An 18921-nucleotide genomic window follows, 5' to 3' on the forward strand; every position below is an offset into this window, starting at 1 on the left:
ATAAAGAGAAAGCTATTTACATTTACAGTGAGAATGTACTTAATTCATTAGATAATAAATTAGAGGCTATTGGCATTTTCTGTGACCCGTAAAAAGCCTTTGACTGTGTGAAGCACAGCATTCTCTTAAGTAAATTAGAATATTATGGTGTCACCAACAGTGCTGAGAAATGGTTTGGGTCTTATCCAACTAACAGGAAACAAAGGGTGTCGTTGCGAAATGCCTGTGTAGTAAACAGTCAGGCTTTATCTGATCGGGAATTAATTACATGTGGTATTCCTCAAGGTTGCGTCTTGAGTCCTTTGTTTTTTCTTGTGTACATAATGACCTCACGTTTGTTACATTGCCAGATGCTAACTTTGTTTTGTTTGCAGATGATACAAACACTGAAATAAGTAGCAAGTCAAGTATACATTTAGAAATAGTTACTAATCAAATTTTCACTGACATTAATAAATAGTTTAAAGCTAATTCACTGTCTTTCAACTTTGAAAAGACCCACTATATGCACCTCAAAACATGTAATTAACTGAGGGACCAAAATGAGGAAAAGTACACGCATGCTACACCACTCGAGCGTGGAAATCTGTGTCAGTTGTTCATCTGTCGTTGCAGCCAGCCGTGCAAAGCAGCTAGTCACGCGATATCGCTTCCCGATCCGAAATGCAATGCAGCCAGGCGTTTTACTGGCATGAGACACTCCACGCTTCCCCGGTACCGTTCTTAATGTGAAAGTAAACTTGTAAAGATCACCTTGGTGGCAAAGAAATTAAACCTCCTTCTTTGCAGTGTATGTCTTTGCTGATATCAGATGACTGGTAGTATGCAGTTATCCTGTAAAGGCAACAGTGATGAAATCTAAATGGAATTTTTATGTTTTATGAAGTTGCCAAGACCGTTAATAGTTATATTTCATTACTGATAACATGATGTAATATCGTTAAACTTTTTTTTTTGTGCATGTCCTAAGTCAACAAAACATATTATACATTTTCTTTGTCGTCTTCACTGTCATATGCACAAACTTCATACTGCAATTTTGTGGTTCTTTGCCCAAACTTTTTAGGGCTGAATACTGCCATAATTTAAGCTCTACTAATGCAATTAGCAAAATCACAATAGACACTTATGTGCATCAAGAAATCTTCTTTAAATAAACTAATATGTTATCATGAGTATATGTTTCAATACCATATGCTGCTTTACATCTTATGTGCAAAACCAGAAGTGGTTATGGTAGATTATATGCTACTGTAGCTGGATGACAAATGAAGTATCACACAATCACAGCCGGCCAAAGTGGCCGAACGGTTCTAGGCGCTACAGTCTGGAACCCCGCGACCGCTACGGTCGCAGGTTCGAATCCTGCCTCGGGCATGGACGTGTGTGATGTCCTTAGGTTAGTTAGGTTTAAGTAGTTCTAAGTTCTAGGGGCCCGATGACCTCAGAAGTTAAGTCCCATAGTGCTCAGAGCCATTTGAGCCATTTTGAACACAGTCACAAGTTGCTTTGGTGCTCGGCTTTACCAAAAAAAATTAGAAGTCACTGGTGCTGCACCTGCCATCAGCGAGAAGTCATCTCCCTCTCTGTCAACGTACAAGTCGCGCAGAGTCGACACAGTGCCACGTCACTGACGTTCACGGTCAGGTTTCGACTCAGGTTGAACGGGTCGAGAACCACCACTGCTGCAGATTTCGTAGGCACGATGCGTGGCACCGACTGGCTTGGCACAAACGCTCCATCCAGCGGAGATGCCGCCAGCTTCTGCCAGTACATCCGCTGGAAGCACTGCAGGAAGCCCAGCAGCAGTTCGCGGAGAGACCGCCTGTCGTGGGGATCTGTGATGTGGAATTGTTCGCTGTCGTTGCAAAATGCGGTTTCCCAACCTGCAACCTTGAGGCTGTAGTCCGCAGCTTCCTTCATATCCTTTATGGGAGGCTTCACCGTCTGTAGGAACGTGAAAGTGACAATAGCAAGAGCATGGGACGTCAGCTCCGGTTTCGGCGAGTTCCTTGCTACCGGCGTCAGGTCTATGCTGTAAGCCCGGCGCTTGAGGAACAACAGAAGGGGCCGGATGCGGCTGTCCAGGGACAACACAAATCTCAACAGCCGAGCATTGCGGCCACCGATGCCATTCGTGAAGGCTGCGACAGTGGAGGAACTTGACGATGGCCACACGCGCCCTGGAAACGGCCGTCACGTGGTTGAACACGTGCCACGCCTTAGCTAGCTGTCACCAAATATAACTGCTGTGACGTAATATTTACGCCAGTTCCCAAAAGATGTTGCTTGACGATATTTAGTCTAATTTTAATTCACCAAGAACATACGCCACTTGGCCTGCTTCAAGACTTCTTTATTGACTTTACTTAGCAGCTATCCCAGAATCATCACATCTTTGCTACCAAAGAATAAACAAAAAAAATTTAAAGATATTACATCATGTTATCAGTAATGAACTATATTCTATAACTATTAACGGTATTGGCAACTTCATAAAATATAAACATTCCATTTAGATTTCATCACTGCCTTTACAATCCCCACCAGTCCACCACTGTGCAATATTGTGCTGTTGTTTTGCGGGTTGTTGTCTATGGGGCAATGTTGTGGTAATACGGTGTTTCGTAGCAATCTGTGAGAAAGTCGCGGCGTCTGTTTTCGAGACAGCTGTAGAAGAATGCAGCCGATATTAGGTGATGGGGTTGTTACTGCACTGTCTTCGTTTAGATCTGAGAACTCGTGGCTTATGTTCTTCGTTGACGGTAAGTTTTGTTTACGGAGAGCATATTTACTTGTTTGCCTGTTACTTGATACTACTTGTAGCAACATGATCAGTTCCACAGTATGCAACGTCAGTTTGATGGTGAATATTGTTAGTTAACTACAGATACTGTGATACATCAATGGAAAGCGAATTTGACATTTTGGCTGAACTACTCCTAAGATTTGTGAGTCTGGAGAAAGAACCCAATGTCAGCTGGTGCCTTAATGTAACTGTTAGCCGACTATTTGATAAAACTTTCGTCTCCAACCGTTGTATGAAGATTTGTGACAAAATTTGTGTAGTGACCAAATTACACAGTAAGGAAACATTACTCGCGACAAAGTTTATTTAAATATTTAAAACAAAATATTTTTGAAGAGTCTCTTCACTTATTTGTACATACATATCGTCTCAGCATGAACATACATACAGCTGGGAAATGTTTATTCATGTTTAAACTACTTTGCTTGTAACCAGTTTATTAAGTAAGGTGTCCTAAAATTGATACAGCAAAAAATTTCCAAAAAAATGGTACACCCAGTTGGGAATGGCCAGTCATAATTTGTTTTTTCCACTATAAACTCAGCAGTGATGTAAAAAATAATTTACTCAGTCACCATTTTTCACATCGAAAATAAATGCGCACACATTTCTACAACATTTGCCACAATCTTGGAAGTATTGATCCTGTACCCACCAAATTTGGATTACATAGACAGAAAGATGTGCTCTGTCTGTTGGATTATTCATTACCTTCACATTTATCATATGGAGTTAATTAATAAACAGTCAGTATTATCCCTAAATATGATACGCTTCAGTTCCAAAATATGATACAGCAGTTTCCTAAAAGTGGTACACTCTGTTTTTTTAATCATGCCGTTCTGGTCACTGAGATGTGTGTTACTTGCTGCAATTGGCAATAATGCAGCAGTTGTTGTGCTGTATTTCTTGCTATTGTTGTTAGGACAATTATGTAGCAGTTGTGTTTTATTTCATGCTATTGTTGACATTAGTGCAGCAAAAGCAGCAGCAGAGGATATAGACTGTGCTACAGTTTTGAGTTAGTGGCGTATTGCTATTCCTCTCAGGTATCTAATACAGGTAGGGCTAAGTATAGGTTTCGTCTAGACTAGGCTCTAACTGTTCTTAAATTTATTTTATGCCAATATTATATAATATTAAATTGGAATATTTTGGGTCATGACAGGAACAGTATGGCACCTGCATATAAGACAAAAGAAAGGTCATATAGTAAAGAATATATTTCTTCAGCCATAAAAGAGGTAAAAGATGGAGCTTCACTCCAGTAGGTAGCATTGAAATATAAAAAGGTTCCTGTGCAGAAGGGTACATGGTACTCACTCAGGTGTGCGAGGTAGGAAAACCGACTTGGCAGCAGATCAAGAAACAACTAGATAATCACTTAAAGACACTTGCTAAATGGGGATTTCCAATGACAAGAACTGAAGTGTTGGTGGTTGTTCAAGACTTTGTGGAACAAAATGGTTTGACCACTCGTTTTAAAGTTGGAAAACCTGGTGCAAAGTGGTTTAGACATTTCTGTTCATGAAATTCATTAACACTGAAGAAGCCGGAAGCTCTTGAAATGAATCGTAGAAAAGCTACAAGTGATACTTTTATTATTTGTGATTTCTATGGTAAATTAGAAGCAATAATGGAAGAGCTGGGCATCAAAGATAAACCAGCCAGTATATGGAATTTGGATGAGACGTACTTTTCAGCTGATCCTTCCAGGGTACGAGCTGTTGGAGGTATTGGTCAGAAGTTTTTCCGGGATATTCACGGTTCTGGAAAAGACAATACATCAGTGCTTGCTTGTGTGTCAGCTGCTGGCAGGGCTCTTCCACCACTTATCATTTTTGAGGGAGTGCAGCTATGGAGCTCCTGGAAGGGAGCACGTGATTTATCTGGCACATTTTATTCAACTGCTGTTAATGGTTTCATGGCATCATCAATCTCTTTGCGCTACTTCAGTCATTTCTGTGACACTGTAAAAGAGAGACCTTTACTTCTACGGTTGGATGGTCACCTTAGTCATTTAGATCCCACAGTAATTGAAAAAGCAAGGAATGTGAGAATTGCAATCGTGAAGCTGCCCCCACATACAACTGACCAGCTGCAATCTTTAGACAAGTGTTCCTTCAAGCCTTTTATTTTAAAGACACTTGGAATACTGAGTTGATTCAGTGGCAAAAAAGCAATCAGAGAAAACCATCTAAATCAGAATTTGTGGATCTTATGTGGAAAGTATGGCCAGATGCTTTGAAACCTAAAAACATGATATCGGGCTTCAAGAACACAGAAATCTTCCTCTTTGACAGGTCACGGTATCCTGTTCATCGACTGGAGCCTGAAAAATTACACAGATATAATATCCAAAACAAAACTGACCTGAACAAATCCACATATAGCAGTGAGCCAGAGCTCAGCATTTCGGAAGAGAACACCCTGCTGTCTTGCTCTGATGGCAGTGAAGTTGAAGCTAGTGGTTCTGAAAAAATTAGTGTAACCCCTGTTTGCAGCACTGAATCATCAGCAAGTTTTGAAAATTTACTCCTTAAAAAAAAAAAAAAAACAGAGTAACCTGTGACCACGCGTAGTCACATCAACCCAATGTCACAAGTAATAACTTCAGAAGAATACAGCAAACTCATTGCTGAAAAAGAAAAGCCTCCAAACAACAAAGGATTAGGCCTAAGCCAAAAGCAGAAGACTAGGAAAGTTATGCCTACAGTCAAAACTACTGCAAATACACAAAAGAGTTGGCGTAAGAAGACTGATTCAGATTCCGACATCTCTTTGAAGAGTGATGACAGCCTTGATAATGTCGATCTGTTAGAAGAACCCACACCAGATCCTGTTGTAATGACTAATCCAGCACATGTAGCTGAAGGAGATTATATTTTGGCTAAATTTCAAGGAGGGCAGAGAGATTCTTACAGCTATAGGTATGTGTGCACCATTCAAAAAATATTAGAAAATTATCTTGAAGTTATGGCTCTAGAGTCTGTAGACAAGGACAAAACAGTTTTTAAATTAAATGAGAAAGACATTTCTCTTTAATAAGAGTGATGTGATAGGGAAATTGCCAATTCCTCATGTTTCTGCTGGTTTTGGAAATATCAGACGAGGAATCTGTTTCATGTTTAATGGACCTGTTGATGTTCATGGAAAAAAAGACAGTGATTTTCTTTTGTGCATTTGTTACTTTTGTATCAGTGTCAATATATCAAGTATAATTGTAAACAGTTTCTACTCATTGTAGCTTAACTTACTAATGTCGAAAATAGAAGAAACAAATAAAGAAGTTTTTGTAGTTGACACCGACGTTCATTTCATGCCATACATATCCTTAAAAAATCTGTGAAAGAAAACTCCCAGTTATACATAAGAATCATTTTTTTTGTGTGCTCTATCTCATTTTTAAGACCACAATCTCCTATCTTCATTGTACTTAGGAATATCTCATGTGCATCATATTTTGAACCAGTCATATCATATTTAAGATTTTCGGTAAAAAAAAATGATAGTTTTATTAATTTTTTTTTTTTAGATTTGCAGCTCTAAAGAATTAAACACAGTGCCATTTTAAAGCAGCTAACATTGTCTTTCATATAATTTTTTTTACTTGCAGGTACTCTTTTTATTTAAAAAATGAAAACGTTTTGTGATTTTGTATCATATTTAGGACACTTTACCCTATTCTAAACAACTGCAACTTTGAAGCTGGCCCACTATGATAAATTTCTTGCTTGTCTTGGTATTCATAATGCAGTAGCTTCACTATTCAGTGTGTTGTTTTATATTTGAATATCACTTGTGCTACTTGTTCAGAATTATGTTGCAATCAGCAACAACTCAAAATGTGTTTCCAAGATAATAAATGAATGGCCTGAAAACAGTTCATTCACAGGTGTCAATGCTGAAGATAGGCTGTGTGCTATTTGATCTATACAGTAAACTACACTGGTGGGAGAAATTGCAACACCAAAAAAATGATTACTGTAGAGTAATGAAATTGCAGGAATACATTTGTCTATGTAATGTATTTAAGTGATTAAAGTTCCTATTACAGTAACTTACTGGAGCAATACAATACATTAAAAAAATGTAGGTGGGGGTGTTTTGAGATAATCAAGGTCAAAGGCTAATGTCAGAGACTGGAATGAGAAAAAATCTTAGAAACCTGGTATGTAGCATATTAATTTATTCAGTACTATATTTGGATTACAACCACAATTGTAGTTGTTACAGATGCACGTAAATTTTACACAGTTATTGAACTCTGCTGACCTGTAACTTCCTTTACCTCTACAAATTGTTAGTTTTCATTCCTCTTATCTGGGTCACTGAATGCACCAAATCTGAAAGAGATCCGAGATGGTCATGTTGATAATGTTACTTTTATGCGTACGACTAACATCTAGTTACTTTGGTGCTGATGTACCATTGTCAGTTATCTAGGAGAAGGAGGCGCAGAAGGAGATTAGTGTTTGATGTCCCGTTGACAACCCAGTGATTAGAGATGCAGTTATCTCGGGAAAGATCTTGCATACAGTATAGATTTAAGATCCCTCCAGGGATCTACAATAATAGAAATGTGGGTTGACATCCACAGAGTTCCAAAAGATCACAGATTAATGTAAGCACGAGATAAGCCATTGCAAATGTGAAATAATGGTCCTCTTATAACTGGTGTAACCACCAGAATGTTGAAATTAAGCATACAGAAATGTGTGCATTATGTTCTACAGGGGCCAGATGTCAGTTTGTGGGATGGAGTTCCATGCCTGTTGTAGTTTGTTTGTCAATGCAGGGATGGTTAATGCTGTTTGTAGATGACACTCAGGTTGTCATCCAATGATGATATGTGCTCGATTGCAGACTGATCTGGTGATTTAGCAGGTGAAGGCAACATGTCAACACACTGTAGAGCATTTTGGGTTGCAACAGTGATTTGTGGGTGAGCATTATCCTATTGGAAAACTCTGCCTGGAATGCTGTTCATGAATGGAAGCACAGCTGGTCAAATCACCAGATTGACGTACAAATTTGCAGTCATGGTATAACCACAAGAGTTCTCCTGCTGTCATAAGAAATCGCACCCCAGACCATAACTCCAGGTGTAGGTCCAGTGTGTCTAGCACACAGGTAGCTTGGTTGCAGGCCCTGAACCGGACTCCTAACCAACTTGGCCATCACTGGCACTAAAGGAGAACTATCTTTCATCAGAAAACTCATCAGACCTCTACCCTCCCCTCAAATGAGTTCTCGCTTGATACCACTGAATTCATATATGGAGATGGCTTGAGGTTAGTGGAATGCACGCTACAGGGTGTCGGGCTCGGGGCTCCCCTTGAAGTAACCAATTTATAACGCTTCGTTCTGTCACTGTGGTGCCAACTGCTGCACAGATTGCTGCTCTGAATGCAGTACAATGTGCCAGAGCCGTATGCCAAACCTCTTGGTAGTACTACATGGCTGTCTGAAGACCAGTACATTATTGTGATCACTGCTGCCAGCAATCATGTACAATGGCTATATTAATGTCAAGTCTTTCTACAATGTCGCAGAAGGAACATCCAGCTTCTCGTAGCCCTATTTCACAATGTCATTCAAACTGAGTGAGATGCTGATAATGGAGTCTCTGTAGCCTTAAAGACATTCGTGACTAACATCAACTCACTATGTCCAATGCTAATGACAGTCACAGTGTGTAATTAAACCAAACCTGATTATTTGCATCCACATAGTGGCACTACTCTTATGCGACTGGTGCAAAATTTGAAGGGACATTGACTGCTGTCAGATGTAGAAACACACCTACCAACTTCCATTTGTTACACAGCTCCTTCTTGTTGCCGGTCCTTTTTTTCTATCAGTGTATTTTATTACTGTCAGTTAATGACTTCAAATAGTGGTAGGAGAGCATTGAGGATATACTAGATTTGTCTGGATGAAATCTTGACACTGAATGTTTCTTACATTTGTCTTTTTATGCCAGTTTTGAAGTAAATAAGTAACATGACATTCTAACAATTTAGTAGAATACAGATAAACATGCACACTAAAATGAGTTTCACATACGAGACACACAAGAGATACCTTAAGTGTTGCCCTCTCTCATTGGTACTGTCTCCTCTCCAGGAAATAAAGGACCTGTCACTACCTGTCGACAGGACTGTGACTAACATGTCAGTTGGAGGTCTAAAGGCCCTGAACAAAGGAGGCAGACACCAGGGAGAACCAAGGGCACTATGAGCAAATTTGAGGTGCTCTTGAACTGAAATAAAAACCAAGCCAGTGTGGCACACTTCACTAGTTGGGAAGCCTGCTGTGTCTTTTCTGGGGAAGCAAATGAAAATGGGTAATGGTCTCTTAAATGTCAACATTCCAAATGTTTGCAAACATAACAACAAAAGCTTCACATTGGGCAATCCCTGTGTATTCCATGGTGTCTCGTTCAGCATATTGAAGAGGCTGTTATTCCAACCACTGAGGGAACAGGTTGTACCCAGCTGCAGGTGATTGCCTACATTGGAAAAATGTTACCTGTCAACTGGGCTCAGAAGTCGTATGTGAGAGTTATTCCAGGGAATAGCAGAGAAGGTGGAAAAGGCCAGCTTCCCTCATGGAATTTCAGTGACGATCACAATCTGAAGCATTGTCTCCAGTACTGACCATGGCTCTCTATATCTTAGACAAAGAGGCAGGCTCGTCCAGAGGCTTCAAAGGTTCTCTAAAAAGCTAGACTGTCATTGCCTAGGCTTGTATTGTAGAATTAAAAAGTGTAGCTCTCGTCCCCCAAGGAGCTCAGGTGAACTGTACTTCACTGGCTGCTACACAAATAGCTACTGGGGGTGAGCTGCACATAAGAGTTGTTTAGATTAGGGAACTCGCCATCCAGTTCAAATAATGACAGCTGCAGGAGACCCCAAAATATAACACTACTGGCAATTAAAATTGCTACACCACGAAGATGACATGCTACAGACGCGAAATTTAACTGACAGGAAGAAGATGCTGTCATATGCAAATGATTAGCTTTTCAGAGCATTCACACATGGTTGGCGCCGGTGGCGACACCTACAACCTGCTGACATGAGGAAAGTTTCCAACCGATTTCTCATACACAAACAGCAGTTGACAGGCATTGGCTGGTCAAACGTTGTGACGCCTCGTTTAAGGAGGAGAAGTGCGTACGGTCATGTTTCCGACTTTGATAAAGGTCAGAGTGTAGCCTATCGCAATTGTGGTTTATCGTATCGCGACATTGCTGCTCATGTTGGTCGAGATCCAATGACTGTTAGCAGAATATGGAATCGGTGGGTTCAGGAGGATAATACGGAATGCCGTGCTGGATCCCAATGGCCTCGTATCGCTAGCAGTCGAGATGACAGGCATCTTATCCGCATGGCTGTAACGGATCGTGCAGCCACGTGTCTATCCCTGAGTCAACAGATGGGGACATTTGCAAGACAATAACCATCTGCACGAACAGTTTGACGATGTTTGCAGCAGCATTGTCTATCAGCTCGGAGACCATGGCTGCAGTTACCCTTGATGCTGCGTCACAGACAGGAGCGCCTGCGATGGTGTACTCAACGACGAACGTGGGTGCACGAATGGCAAAACGTCATTTTTTCAGATGGATGCAGGTTCTATTTACAGCATCATGATGGTGGCATCCGTGTTTGGCAACATTGTGGTGAACGCACTTTGGAAGCGTGTATTCATCATCACCATACTGGCGTATCACTGGGCGTGATGGTATGGAGTGCCATTGGTTACATGTCTCGATCACCTCTTGTTCGCATTGATGGCACTTTGAACAGTGGACATTACATTTCAGATGTGTTAAGACCTGTGGCTCTACCCTTCAGTCGATCCCTGTGAAACCCTACATTTCAGCAGGATAATGCACGACTGCATGTTGCAGGTCCTGTACGGGCCTTTCTAGATACAGAAAATGTTCGACTGCTACCCTGGCCAGCATATACTCCAGATCTCTCACCAATTGAAAACGTCTGGTCAATGGTGGCTGAGCAACTGGCTCGTCACAATACATCAGTCACTACTCTTGATGAACTGTGGTATTGTGTTGAAGCTGCATGGGCAGCTGTACCTGTACACGCCATCCAAGCTCTGTTTGATTCAATGCCCAGGCTTATCAAGGCCATTATTACGGCCAGAGGTGGTTGTTCTGTGTACTGATTCCTCAGGATCTGTGCACCTAAATTCCGTGAAAATGTAATCACATGTCAGCTCTAGTATAATATATTTGTCCAATGAATACCCATTTATCATCTGCATTTCTTCTTGGTGTAGCAATTTTAATGGCCAGTAGTGTATAAAAAGATCAGAGTAAATGCCCAGCATAGATGAGACTATGAAAATCTTAGTGATAAAATGCTCAAGCATTCATAATGAAGTCCCAGCGTTCGAAGCATGAATAAAAAGCTACCCTGCTTACATAATACTAGATGGTGGCATGGCAAGACAATACTAAATACTTTATCTGAAAAGGACTTAGAGTAGATAGTTCATGATGGAATTATATGTGATGGGAATAAATAGGCTTGATGTCTTTCAGGATGTCCAAATTGAAACTGATGCCTGTGACTATGAAGCAGTTATAGCAACAATGTTCAATGAAATACAGTTGACAATTACGTTTAGTAGAATGATTTAAATATTCAGGAAGTGTATAAAGAGGTGGTAGCGTTCTATCTCATTAATCAACATCAATCATATATGTCTGGACAGGATCAATTACAGTCAGATATAGGAGAATAGTTGAGTAAACACAGGATAGATATGTATCTAGTAGAACAGTTCATGATTGGGGGGACTCTCTAAGGTATAGCTCTACATTATCTGTAAAGAAATTTCTAAAGAAACAGTGCCTACAGCACAATAAATGTAAAACAAACAGTAGGGCTTTAGGGATATGTTGATTGAAATATCTTTTACTGTCCAAAGAGAAGCCTAAGGGGCCTGCACACATTCAGTATTTATTGACAATACTAGTTTGTCAGACAATCAGTATATTGAAGGAACCCACACACTCTCAATATTGTTGTCAATGCTGTCAATTGTTAACGTGATTTTCCGAGAGGAAGATGCCGAACAGCATAAAGAAAGTGTGTACCACAATTATATTAGCTGTAACAACACAAAACAATGAAAAAGAGGAAACTGGCTAGAAGATGGCTGAAAGAAAGGAGCTACTTATCACACATTAAGTTACTGACTAAAATAAGAACCATGCGCAAAAAATTTCATAAATTATTTTTGGATCAGTCCTGCATTATAAGACAAATTATTAATGTCAATACATAAAAAAATGCGGAAGAAAGTGAGTTAATCGGGGACAGATTGCCGTTGACGTGTTTGGAGTGGCATAGAGATTTCTACCAACAGGCAGGTCATTCAAATACTTGAAGTATAATTCTGTAAGTTGTAAAATCATATGGAAGACTGTGAAGCAATTATATCTGCCTGGCAAGGATGTGTTAATGTAATTAACATCAAACTTTTTTTACCTTTTGTGATAATTTCATGAAATTGACATGAATTTCACCGACCTCTTACTAGTTACTGCAGATATATAATGCATTTGAAGTGGAAACACTTTTAGAAACTGCTGTGTAGTTCACCAGTCTGTTCTATTTTCCAAATTTATGAAGTAAGCAGTGTCATAGTGAATTGTCCATTGACCATCGTAAAATAGGGTATACAATGATTACCCTTGCATAAGCATATTACAGTTGAAAATTTGAATCTGAGATGACGTATGATATGCACAAAGGTGAATTGAAAATGTAAATTGTACACACTAATGCTGTGTGGCTGATTTATGAAGCCCTGTCAACTTCTGAATGGAAAATGTTTTCAAACCATCCGTACTTGACCTCACTTTTTGTTGAGAAACTGAGAATATTTTGAGGTCCAATAATGTTGACAATACATCAATATTTGCTCTCAAATGGTCAATATATTGACAGTTTGACAATGTTATTGAACATGTGAGGACCTCTTTCTGCTATTGTAGCAGACTCTTATCAAAAGATCGCTCACAAAGCCCAAAGAAATTTAGGTCACATTTTTGACCTCCAACTAACTAACTAACGGCTTTCGGTGGCAACCCCCCCCCCCCCCCCCTCCACCCTTTCACAACAATTTCCTGAACGTGCTTGCCTAGCGTGGGACTTGGAACCATTCCAACATTCCTTCTTTTCTTGTAGGCCACTGTCAACAAGTGGAATTCGAGTTAGAACATACACATGGTGAAACTTTCCTTTCACAAAAGGCACTGAACTGGAGACACTTGGTTAGCATCCATGGTGGTGACTTAATGTCCATCAGGATAACCCCTGAAAAGTCTCTTACCCGAGAACACTCTCAAAGTATTTGATTTTAATGTTTGCTTGCCACAGAGTTTGACCTCCACATTTTCCAAATTTCACAGAAGTTTGAGCTGTATGAGAATGCTCACTTTATGTAGCACAAATTGTATCCACTGAGCATAAAAGCCAACCAACCCTTCTGTCGAAAGGATTAACATCATCGCCCAACATCCACTATCATAGCTAATGGTTTTTCTGTGTGTCTGTAGTACCTGTTGGGATCACACAGCTGATATCCAGGTTGTAAACAACTCTTGTATGCCACGGAGTAGCTGCCTGGTAAACCCAGGGCACTGGGAAATCTGGGCAATGGCTAATATGGCAGGTAAAAGGTTTGTCCAGAAAGTGATGTCACTAAGTCCAAAAAAACTAATTTATTGGTCAGAACAGTGCAGTGTATCAAAATTTTTCAAAATAGGCCCTCCTGTGTCAATATGTTTTTTGCCAGTTAGATTTCCAAGCATTACATACATTCTGCAAGGCGTGGGTTGCACTCTCTTTGAGTTTATGCATAACAGCGGGCTTCGTCTTGTCAATGGTCTAGATATGACCGTTCAAAGATGTCTTGAGCCAGGTAAAGAAAAAAAAATCTGCTGGAGTGAGATTGTGACTATAGCACGCCGGGGCAGGGTTTCCAGGTCATTTTTGAGTTGATAAACCCTCAACAAAAATGTAGTGTGACTGTGTGTATTGTTTTTGTGGAACTTCCAGGAACTATTGCTGTATGGTCTGACACATACACAAATCCCCCCCTTTTTTTTTTTATTTATTCCCCCCCCCCCCCCCCCCCCCCCCCGGCTTCTTTTGAGCCTTCCAAAAGCATTTTTTGCCACTGAAACACTTGTCATTTTGATGGACGTTCATTCTTATGACCCTGCTCAACCATTTAGAATGGTTAGGCAATGGACATCATAAATTTCACACACAATTTGATTGTGTACCATTGTTCAAGTGAACAGTGCATTGTGGCTGAAATCAAACCTTGTAGAGTTTCATGTAGGGACACAGGCTGACTGTCCAGGAGGTTGGAGGAAACTGGGGATTGTTCGCATTGAGCAGCAAAGTACCTCCACCAACTAGACCGCACTCCAGCCAAGAGGAGTATCAGAATAGAACTGGAGACAACACTGTCTCTTGTAGGTATTGCTGTGGTGAGGTAGTGGCCATGGGGAGAACCTCTGATAGAAGTGAGTGGCATCATGATAGATGATGTACAGTGTACAAGATAAAAATGTTACACCATGATTGCCATGCTGAAGTGGCTGCCTCATTAAGAGGAATAACTATTTTAATGCAGGAACTTATAATCCTGTGGTGTTTCTGTCCTTATTGAAACCATAGGAATCGGGTCACATGAAGAGTAGTCAAACTAATGAATTTGCCGAGTACATAGTGCACTCAAGGAGTATTGGCGAACACTTCATAGCTTTGAAACCACTAAGAGTATACGTCAACAATAAGGTTGTCGAAATCACAGTTAAAGAAGCTGAGAAACTTGTCGGTATTGATCGGGACCCAAACCCCCACTCAGTGGGAGACACTTCAATCATGGTACATGCTTGGAGATCTACCAATCTCAATAAATCATCAGAAAATGTTGAACTCGACTCAGGGGCTCTTATTTCATAAGTATCTGACACTACAAACTGACAAGGAACTACTCACTAACTTAGAGCAGTAGGATTTTGACATTGTTCGTCGAATCCAGGGAGGACTGAAGGATAATACAGTACATAGTGGCAGTTTAAGGTAATGGTATACCTGTGTGATGATTAAACGCTATGTTCCTCCACCCGTGAGGTGTTGTTTCAGTTGCTTAAAATGTGGGCATGTATTCTCCCACTTGTGTGTGATGTCGGTTGGTTGATTTGGTGGGAGGAGACTGTGTGTGATGTACTTGGGACAACACTCCTCTCATTTTCTGACCTTCCTCACATAAAGAGAGAGAGTGAGAGAGTGAGTGAGCAGGGGAAAGAGAGGGAGGAGAATACACAACACTTAATTGCATGCAATATCACTAGAATGAAATATGAATGACTCCATCTAGTTAAAAAGGCATTAAGATATGTGGCAGGACCATTAAAAACTATGCCAGAAACAGTGGTGACGAAGTCACCATATTTCTCTATATCACACCTTTAGAGCTGCAGTTGTAGCTACCTGTTATTTTGAAGTGGAGGATCATTGCTTCAGTCTGTCAGGATTGTGTGACTGCTCTCCTGTCTGTGTATTGTGAGTTTGGTCAGGGGCTGAGGGAGAGAAGATTCCATCGAAGGTGAGGGTAACTACAACAAGATCGATGGAGTTCAAAAAAACTATTACATCAAGATGGAGCAGATACAGAAATGCTTTCAAGTTTGGTGTGTGCAGCCTGGTGTCGATCCACAGTGTCTTAGTACGGGTTTTGCAGAGGGGTTCTTGCCTGAAGGCCACGCACACTGGTTATGTAGCATTCTGATGAAGTGTGAAAGTAGAGTTAGCCAGTTAATGTGTATGTAGCAACTGTGTAGACAGGAGTACCACGGCTAGCAGAGAACTCAGCTGGCAGCAATTGGGTAATGGCTCACCATATTCACTGGTTTCAGTGGACAGCCCAGTGACATCAAACCTCGGACTCCAAGGAACAGTCAGTGGCTGCCTGGCAGAGGATGTGTGACCTAACACACAGGCCCACTGATTTCTGTCATCAAACTCTTCGCTAGACCATCTACCCTGCCTATTTGTAGTGCCCCATGCCAATTTCTTTTGCTGTCTGGTGACGATGACATCATGTGCAGGCGATTTACTAAATGTTGCATTGATGTGTGGTTACAGGAGTCTTGCTACATGTCGAATTAACACTGGAAGCAGTTATCAGATAGGGTGTGTTGCCAGCCGTGTGCCTTCGAGATTGTAAGTGAATCACTTTGTCCTAAAATTCCTCAGCATTGCAGTATTATTTAGTGTGGTGCTGCTCTGACAAAGGTTAGCTGTGTAGATGCTAGCATCTGCCCCCCCTCGCCCCCTTCTGTTACATTAGTGTGTGTCAATTATAAATCAAAATTCTCTCAAGAGTGCGTAGAGTTCTTGTCACGATGTGATTCCGGAGACAATGTACGTGTGCTAGAAATGGACACTAAGTTAGCTAATGCGATATCACTAGTTGACACTAGTCTATGCAACATTGAAATTCTTGGCATTACTGCCAAACTGCCTTGCAGTTACAGCAGTGCCAGTACATGCTCTTAGGGATAAGGTTGCTTAGGTTCTTTGACATCTGCAATCATGAAATCTGTAGCTGTTCACAAGTTTCCATAAGTATTCAGTTGTGTAGAAGGATACAGACATTAGATTATGTACATGAAGAATCTATGGTAGTGACCCTACCCATTTTACCTAGTTTTAACCAACCATAAGATAACAATGACTAATTTATAGAAAACCATCGGATTGCCTCATAAAGATAAAATCCATCAACTTCTCATCATATTCGAATAACCACAGAAAATCTCATTTACTCAAATAAATATGTTTCTTTCCATCAGTTGAAGCTGGTATGATTTGCATCTCACTGTTTCCTCTGTGGCTGGGATGTCTTATATCCAAAACCCCTTACTTCAATGGAAAACCTTCACCTTATAGTGCCTCATAGGATCTGCGATAATAACTGATGTATTTTCTTGCCACAGGTGCTTTTCTAGCTTCTACATGTATTACTGTAATATAATCCTCACTCATCACACAGTTAACACTTGAGTCACTTCCTCTTGGTATTATAGTTTCCTGAGTTCTGCCATTCTCACAATCTTGATCTCATCTTTGCTTGTGTCATGCTACACTTATCCAGGGTAGATTTTTTGCTATCACGTTAGTTTTACTCAAGATACCTTTGTTTGTGGTGTAGTGATGGTGCTATAGCTTGTAACACCAGCTCACATGAATTCAGTATCTCGGGCCCATTATGCGGTGCTTTCGAATTATGTAAAGTCATCAATCCTGTGTAAGGTAATGCCACAATAGTGCAGCACGTGACGTAATGAATCCCCACTTTTGATACCCATTTCAGCCTTCAGAACCGATAGTGGTATCATAGGAAGTTTAGAATTCATAATCGGCTTTCCTATACCTGGTGAACTGCTAAAATTAGGCCGAAGAAGTGCAGCACAAAAGTGAAAAGTATAAAAATTACCACAACAAATTCTTGGTACTCTGGGGATGTCAACCCATGTATCTACTATTGTAGATCTCTGGAGGGCTCTTAAACCTGTATTGTATGTGAGATCTTTCCCGAGATAGCTCCGTCTCTAATGACCTGGTTGTCAATGGGACATTAAAACACTAATCTCCTCCTCCTCCTCCTCCTCCTCCTTCCCCCCCCCCCCCCCCCCCCTCATATAACTGCCAATGGTATATCAGTACCAGGGTAATTAGATGTTAGTCGTATGCATAAAAGTAACATTTTCAACATGACCATAACAGATCTCTTGCAAATTTGGTGCATTCAGTGATTCAGATAAGAGAAATGAAAACTACCAGTTTGTAGAGGTAAAGAAAGTTATAGGTCAGTTAAGTTCAAAAATTGTGTGAAATGTACATGCATCTGTCTCAACAGAAATATCTATAATTTTGATTGTAATCCAGATATAGCAATGACTCTAAGACTATCATTGAAAAGCTAATGAGTAGACCTTTAAATTGATATACTACATGGCAGGTTTTTAAGATTTTTCTCATTCCACTCATTAACCTTAGCCTTTGACCTTGATTATCTCAAAACTCCTCTGGATGGTTGGCCATGTGGCATCAGCCAAAGTAGCATAGCTGTGGTGGTATTATGAATGCTGAAAGCAAGGGGAAACTTCAGCTGTAATTTTTTCCAATGAGATACACCTCTACTGTATGATCAAATGATTATGGTATCCTCTTGAGTGGATATTCTGGAGGTGGAATAGTCCTGCATTGGGATCTTTGGGCGGGAACTGCTCAAGAGGATGCCGTCATGAGGCGAATCAAAACTGGCGTTCTGTGGATGGGACTGCAGTATTGGATCCCTTAGTTGGGTAGGTACGTTAGGAAATTTAAAAAGGGAAATGGTTAGGTTGAAGTTAGATGTAGTGGAAACTAGTGAAATTTGGTGGCAGGAGGAACAGGACTTCTGGTCAGGTGGAGACAGGGTTATAAATGCAATATCAAATGGACATAGTCCTTATCAATTCAGGCAGGCTAGGAAAAAAATCTTACCTTCATAGTCTCTGATGTTACTGAATTTAGCCATATGTTAAAATGAAGGAGTAAGTAAGGAACATGTATTTTTGTTGTTTTCTCCAAAAAAGTTTCTGCTCAAAGATACAGCCCTCCAAAGATGACACTACGCGTACAGTTTTAAAGGTGCGAATTTTGGAAAAATTTTAAAATGCTGCATCTCTGGAACAGTTCTAGATATTTTGTTGGTTTTATTTAATTTGAAAGATAATTACTTTGAGTGCACAGAAATCCTCCATTTAGTCTTATCTGTCAAAGTTCTTTTACTATAGCGTTCTGATCTTTTTTTATAATTAACAGGTTTTTTTTTTCCAATCCATAAAATTTTGATTTTTTTTCTGTTGATTAGTACCATAAAGTTCCACATTCCATGAAAAGCAGAGCTTCCACTTTTAAGTTGACAGGTTTTATAAACAATTGAAATTTTTGCCATATCTGAAACCTGTTTTATTATCACATAACATGCTTATAAAAATCAAA

At 40.3% G+C, this 18921-nt stretch overlaps 1 protein-coding gene across 1 annotated transcript in view; it reads left to right on the top strand.

Moving 5' to 3' along the window:
* The first annotated feature begins 2428 nt into the window (after positions 1-2428).
* LOC124554906 (UBX domain-containing protein 4-like) overlaps positions 2429-18921 on the top strand; it is a 128849-nt gene continuing 112356 nt past the window's right edge. The window contains exon 1 of the mRNA XM_047128596.1: positions 2429-2765. Coding sequence (XP_046984552.1) covers positions 2681-2765 — 85 coding nt within the window. The 5' untranslated portion in view covers positions 2429-2680. The remainder of the gene's footprint in view (positions 2766-18921) is intronic.

The sequence above is a fragment of the Schistocerca americana genome, chromosome X (genome assembly GCF_021461395.2).
Source record: "Schistocerca americana isolate TAMUIC-IGC-003095 chromosome X, iqSchAmer2.1, whole genome shotgun sequence".
NCBI lineage: Eukaryota > Metazoa > Arthropoda > Insecta > Orthoptera > Acrididae > Schistocerca > Schistocerca americana.